Raw genomic sequence first — 15,551 nt, forward strand, 5'->3', positions numbered from 1 at the left:
CGCAGGATGGCCCTTCCAAAAACTACTCCCCAAACAGCACATGACGCAAAGAAAAATGAAAGAAAAAAGAGGTGCAAGATGGAATTGTCCTTGGGCCCTCCCACCCACCCTTATGTTGTATAAACAGGACATGCACACTTTAACCAACCCATCATTTAAGTGATAGGGTCTGCCACACGACTGTGACTGAAATGACGGGTTGGTTTGGACCCCCACCAAAAAAGAAGCAATTAATCTATCCTTGCACAAACTGGCTCTACAGAGGCAAGATGTCCACCTCATCATCATCCTCCGATATATCACCGTGTACATCCCCCTCCTCACAGATTATCAATTCGTCCCCACTGGAATCCACCATCTCAGCTCCCTGTGTACTTTGTGGAGGCAATTGCTGCTGGTGAATGTCTCCACGGAGGAATTGATTATAATTCATTTTAATGAACATCATCTTCTCCACATTTTCTGGATGTAACCTCGTACGCCGATTGCTGACAAGGTGAGCGGCGGCACTAAACACTCTTTCGGAGTACACACTTGTGGGAGGGCAACTTAGGTAGAATAAAGCCAGTTTGTGCAAGGGCCTCCAAATTGCCTCTTTTTCCTGCCAGTATAAGTACGGACTGTCTGACGTGCCTACTTGGATGCGGTCACTCATATAATCCTCCACCATTCTTTCAATGGGGAGAGAATCATATGCAGTGACAGTAGACGACATGTCCGTAATCGTTGTCAGGTCCTTCAGTCCGGACCAGATGTCAGCATCAGCAGTCGCTCCAGACTGCCCTGCATCACCGCCAGCGGGTGGGCTCGGAATTCTGAGCCTTTTCCTCGCACCCCCAGTTGCGGGAGAATGTGAAGGAGGAGATGTTGACAGGTCGCGTTCCGCTTGACTTGACAATTTTGTCACCAGCAGTTCTTTGAACCCCAGCAGACTTGTGTCTGCCGGAAAGAGAGATCCAAGGTAGGTTTTAAATCTAGGATCGAGCACGGTGGCCAAAATGTAGTGCTCTGATTTCAACAGATTGACCACCCGTGAATCCTTGTTAAGCGAATTAAGGGCTCCATCCACAAGTCCCACATGCCTAGCGGAATCGCTCTGTGTTAGCTCCTCCTTCAATGTCTCCAGCTTCTTCTGCAAAAGCCTGATGAGGGGAATGACCTGACTCAGGCTGGCAGTGTCTGAACTGACTTCACGTGTGGCAAGTTCAAAAGGTTGCAGAACCTTGCACAACGTTGAAATCATTCTCCACTGCGCATGAGACAGGTGCATTCCACCTCCTATATCGTGCTCAGTTGTATAGGCTTGAATGGCATTTTGCTGCTCCTCCAACCTCTGAAGCATATAGAGGGTTGAATTCCACCTCGTTACCACTTCTTGCTTCAGATGATGGCAGGGCAGGTTCAGGCGTTTTTGGTGGTGCTCCAGTCTTCTGTACGTGGTGCCTGTACGCCGAAAGTGTCCCGCAATTCTTCTTGCCACCGACAGCATCTCTTGCACGCCCCTCTCGTTTTTTAAATAATTCTGCACCACCAAATTCAAGGTATGTGCAAAACATGGGACGTGCTGGAATTTGCCCAGATTTAATGCACACACAATATTGCTGGCGTTGTCCGATGCCACAAATCCACAGGAGAGTCCAATTGGGGTAAGCCATTCCGCGATGATCTTCCTCAGTTGCCGTAAGAGGTTTTCAGCTGTGTGCGTATTCTGGAAAGCGGTGATACAAAGCGTAGCCTGCCTAGGAAAGAGTTGGCGTTTGCGAGATGCTGCTACTGGTGCCGCCGCTGCTGTTCTTGCGGCGGGAGTCCATACATCTACCCAGTGGGCTGTCACAGTCATATAGCCCTGAGCCTGCCCTGCTCCACTTGTCCACATGTCCGTGGTTAAGTGGACATTGGGTACAACTGCATTTTTTAGGACACTGGTGAGTCTTTTTCTGAGGTCTGTGTACATTTTCGGTATCGCCTGCCTAGAGAAATGGAACCTAGATGGTATTTGGTACCGGGGACACAGTACCTCCAACAAGTCTCTAGTTGGCTCTGCAGTAATGATGGATACCGGAACCACGTTTCTCACCACCCAGGATGCCAAGGCCTCAGTTATCCGCTTTGCAGCAGGATGACTGCTGTGATATTTCATCTTCCTCGCAAAGGACTGTTGGACAGTCAATTGCTTGGTGGAAGTAGTAAAAGTGGTCTTACGACTTCCCTTCTGGGATGACCATCGACTCCCAGCAGCAACAACAGCAGTGCCAGCAGCAGTAGGCGTTACACGCAAGGATGCATCGGAGGAATCCCAGGCAGGAGAGGACTCGTCAGAATTGCCAGTGACATGGCCTGCAGGACTATTGGCATTCCTGGGGAAGGAGGAAATTGACACTGAGGGAGTTGGTGGGGTGGTTTGCGTGAGCTTGGTTACAAGAGGAAGGGATTTACTGGTCAGTGGACTGCTTCCGCTGTCGCCCAAAGTTTTTGAACTTGTCACTGACTTATGATGAATGCGCTGCAGGTGACGTATAAGGGAGGATGTTCCGAGGTGGTTAACGTCCTTACCCCTACTTATTACAGCTTGACAAAGGCAACACACGGCTTGACAAATGTTGTCCGCATTTCTGTTGAAATACTTCCACACCGAAGAGCTGATTTTTTTGGTATTTTCACCAGGCATGTCAATGGCCCTATTCCTCCCACGGACAACAGGTGTCTCCCCGGGTGCCTGACTTAAACAAACAACTTCACCATCAGAATCCTCCTGGTCAATTTCCTCCCCAGCGCCAGCAACACCCATATCCTCCTCATCCTGGTGTACTTCAACACTGACATCTTCAATCTGACTATCAGGAACTGGACTGCGGGTGCTCCTTCCAGCACGTGCAGGGGGCGTGCAAATGGTGGAAGGCGCATGCTCTTCACGTCCAGTGTTGGGAAGGTCAGGCATCACAAACGACACAATTGGACTCTCCTTGTGGATTTGGGATTTCGAAGAACGCACAGTTCTTTGCTGTGCTTTTGCCAGCTTAAGTCTTTTCATTTTTCTAGCGAGAGGCTGAGTGCTTCCATCCTCATGTGAAGCTGAACCACTAGCCATGAACATAGGCCAGGGCCTCAGCCGTTCCTTGCCACTCTGTGTGGTAAATGGCATATTGGCAAGTTTACGCTTCTCCTCCGACAATTTTATTTTAGATTTTTGAGTCCTTTTTTTACTGATATTTGGTGTTTTGGATTTTACATGCTCTGTACTATGACATTGGGCATCGGCCTTTGCAGACGACGTTGATGGCATTTCATCGTCTCGGCCATGACTAGTGGCAGCAGCTTCAGCACGAGGTGGAAGTCGATCTTGATCTTTCCCTATTTTTGGAACCTCAACATTTTTGTTCTCCATATTTTAATAGGCACAACTAAAAGGCACCTCAGGTAAACAATGGAGATGGATGGATACTAGTATACTTATGGATGGACGAGCGACTGCCGACACAGAGGTAGCTACAGCCGTGGACTACCGTACTGCGTCTGCTGCTAATATAGACTGGATGATAATAATATAAAAAATATATATATATCACTACTGCAGCCGGACAGGTATATATTATATAATGACGGACCTGCTGGATACTGTCAGCTCTGCAGACTCCTAGAGTAAGCTACTAGTATCAAGAAGATAGAAAAAAAAAAACACCACAGGTAGGTGGTATACAATTATGGATGGACGAGCGACTGCCGACACAGAGGTAGCTACAGCCGTGGACTACCGTACTGCGTCTGCTGCTAATATAGACTGGATGATAATGATATAAAAAATATATATATATATATCACTACTGCAGCCGGACAGGTATATATTATATAATGACGGACCTGCTGGACACTGTCAGCACTGCAGACTCCTAAAGTAAGCTACTAGTATCAAGAAGATAGAAAAAAAAACACAACAGGTAGGTGGTATACAATTATGGATGAACGAGCGACTGCCGACACAGAGGTAGCTACAGCCGTGGACTACCGTACTGCGTCTGCTGCTAATATAGACTGGATGATAATGATATAAAAAAAATATATATATATATATCACTACTGCAGCCGGACAGGTATATATTATATAATGACGGACCTGCTGGACACTGTCAGCACTGCAGACTCCTAAAGTAAGCTACTAGTATCAAGAAGATAGAAAAAAAAAACACCACAGGTAGGTGGTATACAATTATGGATGGACGAGCGACTGCCGACACAGAGGTAGCTACAGCCGTGGACTACCGTACTGCGTCTGCTGCTAATATAGACTGGATGATAATGATATAATATTAATATATATATATCACTACTGCAGCCGGACAGGTATATATTATATAATGATGGACCTGCTGGACACTGTCAGCACTGCAGACTCCTAAAGTAAGCTACTAGTATCAAGAAGATAGGAAAAAAAAAAACACCACAGGTAGGTGGATGGATGGACGAGCGACTGCCGACACAGAGGTAGCTACAGCCGTGGACTACCGTACTGCATCTGCTGCTAATATAGACTGGATGATAATGATATAAAAAATATATATATATCACTACTGCAGCCGGACAGGTATATATTATATAATGACGGACCTGCTGGACACTGTCAGCACTGCAGACTCCTAAAGTAAGCTACTAGTATCAAGAAGATAGAAAAAAAAAACACAACAGGTAGGTGGTATACAATTATGGATGGACGAGCGACTGCCGACACAGAGGTAGCTACAGCCGTGGACTACCGTACTGCATCTGCTGCTAATATAGACTGGATGATAATGATATAAAAAATATATATATATCACTACTGCAGGACAGGTATATATTATATAATGACGGACCTGCTGGACACTGTCAGCAGAATGCGTTTATAGAATAAAAACACCACACGACGAGTGTTTAACTTTTTCAGGCAGACCATCACAATATACTGGTGGTCAGTGGTCACTGGTCAGTCACACTGGCAGTGGCACTCTGGCAGCAAAAGTGTGCACTGTTAATGTACTCCTGCTATAACTGCTCCCCAGTCTCCCCCACAATTAAGCTGTGTGAGCAGTGAGCACTCAGCACAGTCAGATATACATAGATGATGCAGCACACTGAGGCTGAGCACAGATATGGTATACTGTGTCACTGTGTATCGTTTTTTTTCAGGCAGAGAACGGATTATATTAAATAATAATAAAACTGCACTGGTGGTCACTGGTCAGTCACTAGTAAACTCTGCACTCTCTGAGTGCTCCTAAGCTCCAGTAAATCAAGTGTCTCACTCTCACTCTCTATCTATTTCTATTCTAAACGGAGAGGACACCAGCCACGTCCTCTCCCTATCAATCTCAATGCACGTGTGAAAATGGCGGCGACGCGCGGCTCCTTATATAGAATCCGAGTCTCGCGATAGAATCCGAGCCTCGCGAGAATCCGACAGCAGGATGATGACGTTCGGGCGCGCTCGGGTTAACCGAGCAAGGCGGGAAGATCCGAGTCTGCCTTGGACCCGTGTAAAAAGGCTGAAGTTCGGGGGGGGTTCGGATTCCGAGGAACCGAACCCGCTCATCACTAATATATATATATATATATATATATGGCACCAATATTTTTCTTGCCTCCGGGCAACTGTGACAAACTTACGCCACTGCTCCCCTGCAATGCACATTGTTTTGCACAACTGCTACCAAATTTGCTGCTGCGATCAGCTCTGAATTAGGCCATAAAAGTGGTGTCAACTAGAGTGCTAAATGGAACACTTGTGCACGTTTATTTTATTGCACACCTGTCCAAAATGGGATAGTGGACTCATGGGTCCCAGCACTCCCCACACTGACAGCTGAGATGTTATTGTGCAGTGCCCACTCTTGGCTTGGTGTCACCCTCTGGGGTGGTGTCACCAATGCTGAAAGTAGGATGGTAAGGAGTACCATTAAAAAATATGGTGGTGGTACGCAGCACCACCAGCCCACCGCCGTCGCCACAGGGCACTGGGTCTCTGTCAGCAATGCACATGCAAACCCTGGCAACGAGCAAGAAACCCCTGACAATGAACATGTAACAGATGGCAATGAGCAAGAACCCCCTGGCAACCAGCATGTAGGGCGGTAAGTCCTACTAGAGTCATTATGTGTTTAAACGGCACTGCAGGGGGAATTATTTGTGTAAGTGACACTAGTGGGGCATTATGCATGTAAGCAGCACAGCAGGGGGCATTGTGTATGTAAGCAACACTACAAGGGGCAATATGTGTGTAAGCAGCACTGCAGGGAGCATTATGCATGTAAGCAGCACTACAGGGGGCATTATGTGTGTAAGTGGCACTAAAATGCCATGGGGGTCACAAAAATGTATAATTACGCCACTGCGTAGCATTACCCAGAAGTGCTGGGAATGCTGGTGCAACCAAGAGAAGATGCAGAAAGCTGCATCTATTGCCATGAAACCCATGGTAGCAAGTAAATAGAAGCCTTACTGTGGGGCATAATTTGTAAGGGGCATTTTTGTCTGTGGGACATAAAATGGTGTCAGTGGCATAACTGTGTGTGGTTTAATTTGTAATAGGAATTACGGTGTGTGGTATAATATGAAATAGGTATTACGGTGTGGCATAATGTGTAATTGGCATTACAGTGTTTGTCATAATGTGTAATAAGCATTACAGTGTGTGGCATAATGTGTAACGGACATTACGGTGTTTGACATAATGTGTAAGGGGCATTGCGGTGGGTGGCCATGCCCCTATTGTCCTGTAGCCACTTCCCTAATTTTGTGTGACCACGCCCCCTCATGACACGTTACCACACCCATTTTTACTATCAGTACCAACTAAGAAAAAAATACTACTTGCACCACTGGGTGCCACTAAGTGATGTCCACCCCCCCCCCCCCTCCCAGCCCTCCTCTAGCAACACCACTGTTACAGGGTGTATCTCTTACAAGTGCTGGTGATTGGTGCAGTGATATGCAATGATGATGATGGCTATAAGCACAAATCTAGATGTTTCTGATTGCCAAATTGACTTTTTTACTTATACCACTCACAACTATGTTAAATAAAGTTGCAATTGTCTTTTTGCCTTTGTTAATTGGCATTTGCATTTTGACTACTGCAGTAAAGAAAATTCTTATTTGATAGTTAAACAAGAAAACATAATTTTTTTTAAATCACTTTTACTTTTGTGGGTCTGTAGTTTCACATAAAAATGTACATAGAAGAAAGATTACTGTAATTGTGTCACTACTACATACAGTCTATACAGTAATTACCTAAGCAACCTCTTCATTAATTTCAAGTTTGATGATTATCTTCTTACAGTAAATAGTACTCGAGCAGGCTAAATATGATAAGGTATGGGACATTTGTTCAGTCTTAACTATATATTGAATATTGTCTGGATACTGTACTTATTCATAAATACATAAGACAATCTACAGTAAATATCATTAAACTAAAGAAAAAAGGACCATCTGTTAATTTCTCCTTTAAAAATATTAGGTGGGATGTATCAATCAGCGCTTTTTGAATGAGATACACCCCACCACTTACCACATGCTTAGCGGCAGTTATAAATGGCGTATGAATTATTAGAAATTACAAACATAAGGGATATCTCTTCCAAATAAGAACTTATGGTGTGAGGGCTTCTGGGTTTATAGGCCAGCACATGAGCAAGCAGCAAGGGACACTGTGTGGGAATGTATTGGATACTTCTCAGAATATTATGTGAAAAGAAGTCCATAGGCTTCTATACAGTAGGTAATACCATCTATAGATAGCTTTGCCTATCTGGTACAAGCTCCAGGAAGTTTTACTTTCTGGAGCTTGATACATATAGGAATGGGGTCAAGCCTCAGAAAAGGGCTCAGTTTTCAGAGATTTGTCCATATTTTGTCATTAGTACATCCTACCCCAAAGACTACCTCATCCTACCCCTACCTCCTGCAGTAGTTCAAATATCAATGACCTAAAACAATTACAGCTTGGTATAATATACTATAACATGATATAATATTCTACAATGCTTATGATTTCAGATCCATCTGAGATGGTCAATTTGCAATGTTTAGCAATAGATATTGCTGCTGTTATTATTATCATTGTGAATTGCTGCAACAGCATTCCAACATCCACAAGAGATATACCTCATAGATAGTGTACTTACTGATGTATAGCCATCATATTGGGTAAAAAATATGTAGATAAATTACTACACTGAGCTTATGCTTGTCCGCCCCTGTCTGCCCACATTCCCCCTCTCCAGATGTAGGTAGAGGTAGATTACCTTTATGCATAAATTTATAATTAATGATATACTTCTGCATAGGCATTTTGGTGAGCATGTACAGACATGCATATTTTATAGAGATAAAAAAATATATACAGCCCTAATTGAGGTCTTTAGTGAGAAGGGTAATGTCATGTGACCAGCATGTAATGAAAATAGAAATGTGACATGTAATTTAGGCTCCTATTTACAGAAAAATACTTACAGTATCTTTGCAAAACATAGAGGGAGATGTATCATGCCTTCTAAAGAGTGGATAAGTAGTACACCTCCCCCTAAATCTCAAGCATCTAATAAAACAGATTCTACCTACAGTATATTTCTATTCACAATTTAGTAAACTGATTCTTATATATTGAATTTAGGTGTGCTTGGGTAGGAATTTAAGTGAATGCACATTCTTTCTTGGTGCTTTACAATAAACACTGTGCCCCCAACACTGATATTGCAATATACAAAAAGTATAGGAGACACACAGTTTAAGTAAAGGAGCAAAAGGTTTACATTTACTGCAACGCATAAATCTTGACCACCACTAACAGGAACATGAAAGGTTTTAGTAGAATTCCATTCCCTTTTACAATCAAGGAGGAGAGTGGAAAAAGTGGAGAGATAAATTACCAGCCAATCAGCTGTTAACTGCAATGATACAAGCTGTGTTTGCAAAATGACAGGAGTTGATTCATTGGTACTTTATTTCTCTTCACTTTATCACTCCCCAATGCTTAGTACTGTACATCTGCGCCCAAGTCCTGAACAGCCCAATCAAATTGAAATAAAGATCAGATCAAGCAGAATTATGTTCTCTTGTTATAAATATTCCAATTTTAGAAAGATGTACATTGTTTACCACTTCAGGAATCTGGCAGTGTCCAGTGCAGTGAATATGTTATAGCAGAAGCATTATGTCCAGCCTACTGACAGCAATCATATTAAAACACTGAATTTATCCAATTCAGGGATGTATAGATTGAATAATATAGAACATAAAATGTGTGAGTTGCCGTGTGCATGAGATCTTCAATCGTAAAAGGATTTTTCTCTCATTAACTATAAAAACCATCATAGAACACTTGAGAGATGCGGTTCAGATGCACCTAGCACAAAGAATGGCTCTTGTCTTTGACAAACATAATTAAATGATCAAATAAAAATGGTATCAAAAACTAAAATAGTTTAAAGAAAGAAAATAAATGTTTTTCTACATTATAGTATAACTATTTGAATGAGGGAGTAAATTCAATGTACAATTTTTTTTTATCTTTGCAAAACCGTGTTGTATTGTGGGGGTTAAATGTGCAAACAAAAGGAGAATTTAAGTGGGGGCATACTGTGTCTGGTTCCTTGGGGGAGATATACTAAGCAGTGAAAATAGTGGAGAAGTGAGCTAGTAGAGAAGTTGCCTATGGCAACCAATCAGCTGCTCTGTATGATTTTATAGTATGCAAATTATAAATGTTACTTCAGAGCTGATTGGTTGCCATAGGCAACTTCTCCACTGGCTCACGTCTCTCTTTTCACTGCTTAGTACATCTCCCCTTAGTGTGAAAAAAAGTCTACTATATGTGTTTATAAAATGCATTTGCATCCCTTAGATCAAAAATATGATTTCTCCAGTTGCAAATTTGTACACTTTTATTGAAATTGCTTATAAATCTAATTAAGACCCTCTGCAGTGCAATGAGTGGTGTTCCAATTGCTTATAAACTTTATTTCCCAGCATACGTCAGCAGCTTAATGTTTATGATTACCTATACAATTCAGTGGTTAGTCACATCACATAAGTTCATGGCATTGTGCCAATGTATAAAAGAAAACTGCACTTTTGAGTCATATGTTACATTATTGTTCAGATAAAAATATATCATTTCAGAGTGTTATGACCTCATTCCAGTGTTCTCTCTTAATGCCAGCCAGAGCCAAGATCCTTGGTGATTGCTAAAGCTCTCTAGTGGTACTACAGTAGCTTTAAAAAAAAAAAAAAAGCTACAGTATATTAGAGCTACCGTCATTGGACACCTACAGTATATTGATCATGGTACCTGATACTCAAAAATAAGAACCATGAATGGTATATACTGTAGCTAATCTATTGCACTCCATCACAAAACCAACTTTATTGAAAGATGTTTTAAGAGGAAATACTGTATAAATAAATGTGGAAGACTCAGGTTCTTTTGTATTAAATTGCAACACTAAATGCTTTTTACAGGTTTATTGTGATTTTGTGATTTCATGAACCAAAGTACCATATGCAAACATTAGTAAGTTTCACCGACTGAATTGCAGAAAGTTATTTTAAATATTTGTCTTAAATAAATTATGCAGATTTATTTAGCATCAAGAATAACTTTGCAAAGGATAACAATCAAGAAGCAATATACTAGCATGCAACTATTCATACCAGATGATTGGGGGGGAGGGGGAGGGCAACATGGTAAATGGTTGACAGACAATATGTGATTGGCAAACAAGACTTGTGCCAAAGCGAAGTCTTATTAGGCAACACTGGTACATGTTAGATGATCATGATAAGTTCAGACAAATAATTTGAAATTATTTTCTGGCATAACAATATCTATCTATCTATCTATCTATTAATTGAAATATAAAAATATTGGGCAAACAGTTTAGTCTATCTATTAATTGAAATATAAAATATTGGGCAAACAGTTTAGTTTTTAAATAACCAGTTTAAACACCAGATGAACATATCTATTTCAGAATCTTGGCTAATACCAAATTGCATATTTTAGTTCCTATGCTACAAAAATACAATTAATTTTCATAGCATTAAAATTTAGCAACAGAGGCGCAACATGTGTGCCAGATTACAACAGAACAATCTATACATTTGTAAATTGTAGTTTAAAAATTATTTAAAGATTACATGTAATGTATGTACATACATGTAATGTTGTATATAATATATGTGCTGCAAATATAATATATGGAAAAGACCGACTAAACTTTCTGCTGAAATGGGAGAATTAGGTCATTTCCAGCTTTCCTATTTTGGTAGAGAAAATCTTTTATGTATGGTTTACTTAAAACTTCTGTATCCCCTCCAAGTGCTTCCAATTTTTTTTTTATCTCAGAAGGTTACTTTATTCATTATACAACTATTTTATAACTTTATTTGGACTAATAGGAGAGCAAAATTTAAAATGATTAAATTACTGCATGTCAGGCCAAATGGAATGGCATTATCAAACGTTGTGAGCTGACGTTATGAGCTGACATAATTATGCGCCATTGCTTTGCTATTTAAAGGATTGGTTGACAGCTCCCCATATCTATGCTAATACTCCACTGGAGCAAGATTTTCTGTTTTGAGTTTCTTTGGTGTGTTTTTTTTACATATGGTAGACAGAGATATAACTACGGAAATTCTTGACAATCCCCTTCTAAAGACTACAATGTAAATGTGGTTGTTATTAAGACATACATTTAATTTGAGCCCATATTACTCTATCCATCTGCCCTTTTTACAAACCTAAGTTTTAAGAATGGTGAGGCTTCACATATATACATAAACCTATGTCCCATTCTAAAGCCATTGCTAGATTTCCTATAATTGGTGTCTCTGGCTTTTCTTTTGTTCAGGCTCAATATTACATGAGCAAAATCTCAAGGCCTATCCCAGCGGAGGATTGGGCCAACTTTCTGGACTTTTCATTATTGGTACCTCCCTTATCCAGGGGGTAATCTCTTCATATTATGGATGTGTCAGAGCCTCTGTAGAATACTCCTCTTTGTGGACAGGTATGGCCCAATGGTTGGAACATTTTCCTTTTTTATCAACGGATGACCTCCTAGATATAGTATTGTATTGTATTAATACTTTTCCGGTAGCCAAATTTGCAATAAAAGTATCTTAATGTCTTCCATCGCTCTTATATTTCTCCTTTTAAGTAATTCCTCATGGGTATTTTGGAGAGCTCTGCTTGCCCCAAATGCTCTCACACTTCTGAAGATCTTTATCATTGTCCATGGACTTGCCCTTTTGTTAAAAGCCTTTGGCTGAAAGTTTGGCATTTTACAACTGACCATAAGTTAGTTATGCCCATCTCACTCTAGAGTGGGCAATTTATGGCTTTCTACAGTAGTTCTAGATTTTAGAGTTCCAAGAGATTTTCAAAAACTTTTGTTTCAAAAGCTGCCCACAAAACTATTTTACAAGTATGGATACAGAGCACCCCACCATCTCTCAAATTATGCAAAGAGAAACTATTTTTAATTTTCCATATGGAATGGTAGGAGTCATTTTTCATAGAGATTCTGCCGATTTCTGCTAAAGAGGCTATATCTCAAAGTTTTCATAACACTTTGTAGTATGAGATCAGTATTTTCCTTAATGACTCCTCCAATTTCCTTTTGAATTTATATATTGCTAAACTTGGTTTCAGATCACTTTTACCTAATAGTTGTGTCAGTGCAGTGATTTCATTGTTATCTGTTTCCTCTTTCTTTCTTTCTTTTTTTCCCGTTGTTCTGTGCTGCTATGGACTTTGATATGCATGTTCATATATTGTTATTTTGAAGCTTAAATTACTTTATTGTCACATTAAGCTTCAATAAAATAAAATTGTTTTTAAAAAAAATATATGTGCAGGCTGCCTTTCCTCAGGGATCAGCAGTGCTGTGAGTTTCAATGCCGCCACTGTACCTGGGATGCATCATTTGGCTTTACTTCATCTTGCTAAGCCCACCCAGACTCCCATTGGCTATTTTCACAGGAGTCTGGGGATAGTCTTATAGAGGATAGACAAGCTGAGTACTGCTTCCCGTGTGCAGCGGCGGCTCAGTGAAACACTACTGATCCCCGAGGAAAGGCAGTCAGCACATATATTGCTTGTACTCTACAACATTACATGTATGTTTATATATGTTATCCGCCCTCCCATACAATGTATGATCTGCGCTGCAGCCAACGGGCCGCAGCTGCCACTAGGCTCAATTTTCTCTGTGGTAGTTAAAAAGAATTGATATACTATATTTTTGTTTACTGGTGCCTAGACTCGCTATTATGCTCATGTCCAGAATCATGCACAGCCATTGTACACTTTGTATGAAGCATTATATAGTTTAGCATCTATTAGCAAAAAGGAAAAAGGTTTTTCTTTCCGTGGATGACAATATGGATAACAAAGAAAAGTTCTCTCACAGTAACATGAGACTAATTAGAGGAACCATTGTACTGTCTGGCTGGAATGATTTGTTACACTATAATGTGTAGTATGAGGGATTGCTGCTTGTACAATATGAGACTTATCATTGCACATCACCTTTTAATTAGACTTGTGTGACAGGTAAACCCCATTAATAAGAAATTTCCAAAAGTACTATCCATGCAGCTTTAGGCACAATTAGCTATTAGTTCTTGTCTTTATTAAAGAGTTTTCTCTGCGACAGTATCTTATGCAGAAGAATTAAATGCAAATGTAAGTTAATGCTTTGAGAAAAGCACAGTATATTAAGCCAGCGCACAAGAGCTTTGTAAAATACCTGTGTATAAATCCCCGTGAGCATACATGTCAACCACATAGCGACAGAACTGATACTGATCTAATGAAACAGAAAGGAAGAAGACCAGTCAACAGTGAGGATACAATAATTCTGCTTTGCTTTAGTGCAATCAAGACTCCATATAATTATCTAGAAAGTGAAGTGTAGTCTATCAATTACATTATACAGCATAGTCTGCATCAAAGAAGTAACTGAATAGCTAAATACTTTGCATAGTTTGGTATACAGTGCTAAAGATCTGATTTAGTACACAATGTACAGCTGAGTGTTCTAAAATAAATACTGTACAAATAATCGCATACAGTATTTATGGCTTGATTATAATCCAATTAAAAAACCTGTCCTTGGACACAACTCTAAAACAATCTAAAATATGATTGCTGGGCTTTTATTGCAATAGCTTCAGCAAAACATCCTGCTTGCATTGCATATAAAATTACCCAATAAAAGGAAGAATATTTGTTGATTAAAGCAGTAAGTTATGCATTGATATTTTAGTATTAAACTGCAGTATAAATAAGTTTGTTGTATTTATTTTTTATTAGTGTAGTTTAAACATACCAACAGTTTACGAACTGGATAACTGAAAGTGCCATATGATTTCCAATACTTATAAGGATATGTATTAATATTATACAATTCTGTTCAAATTAAAGTACATATCAAGATAAAACTCTCCAAACTTGTTCAGGTGTAGATTAGTTTCTTCAGGAAAGGTGATATTTTATCCTAAACAGCTGTACAAAGAGGCTTAGAACATTTATTTCATGGCGAGATATATTAAGGTGTGGATTTATCCCCTTGCAATTTGAAATTAGATTTTAAATGGTTTGCAAATTGTAATTATTAAACACAAAATTGCATGTTTAGAGGTTTTCCAACTTGGGATCTATCCAAATGATGCAATGTAGCAAGTGGATTGATGAAAAATGCATTTTGGATGAAATTCGGTTCGCAAATCAGCAATATGCTGTTACCCGCATTCAGTACAGTTTTTTTGCCACATTCATCTTTAAGAATGCCACATATCAGATGCAATTTTATAAAAATAAAAAAATGGGTGAATAAATAATATGATTGTGTTCTTTGATACATCATGGTCTATGTCTAAAATGTTAAACATGTTCTCTTGTGTTCAATACATCACATAGCAACATTTATATCTATATATCAATTAATTTCAGAAATCTTCTTAAAAGTTCTCTCTGATCTCATTGTACTGTATATCTTTTTGAGATGTAGAGGCCTTCCTTTTTTACAGTAGCTGGCAAACAGTGGTTGAACATTGTCCCTTGTGAATGTCACTACTGATCAGCAAATTAACATCTTGAGCTGTTATGCCCTCTCTAGGGCATGTCATGTGTGAACATAATAATAATAATAATAATAATCATAATAATAATGTTATCAATGTGATATCAATTTGCCCATCCCTAAGTTAAATGTAACTGTGAAACTGAGAGAATATTTAAGTGATATAAAGTGGAAAATACAAAGATTTCTGTCATTAAAATAAGTTGTTTTGATTGTCAATTATTTTCAAGATATCTAGAGTAATGTTAATAAAACAACTCATTTTACTTTATCACACAGGAATGCAGAACTGAGATATAGCCCAGTTCTAAGAGTTTTAGACATATTTAGGTCCTGCTAAACACAAGATATAGTTGTCACTTTGAATTTCCAAAATAATGGATACATTTTTGTAATTAAAGCTACTTCTTATTCATCCTAATACAT

General features: G+C 39.6%; 1 protein-coding gene across 1 annotated transcript in view; it reads right to left on the reverse strand.

The window, feature by feature from the left end:
- The window catches only part of TRDN (triadin), an 862,718-nt gene that overhangs the window by 588,853 nt on the left and 258,314 nt on the right, over positions 1-15,551 (reverse strand). Inside the window, exon 20 of the mRNA XM_063919338.1 lies at positions 13,791-13,850. Within this exon, the coding sequence (XP_063775408.1) occupies positions 13,791-13,850 (60 nt within the window). The remainder of the gene's footprint in view (positions 1-13,790; positions 13,851-15,551) is intronic.

The sequence above is a fragment of the Pseudophryne corroboree genome, chromosome 4, assembly GCF_028390025.1.
Source record: "Pseudophryne corroboree isolate aPseCor3 chromosome 4, aPseCor3.hap2, whole genome shotgun sequence".
Lineage (NCBI taxonomy): Eukaryota > Metazoa > Chordata > Amphibia > Anura > Myobatrachidae > Pseudophryne > Pseudophryne corroboree.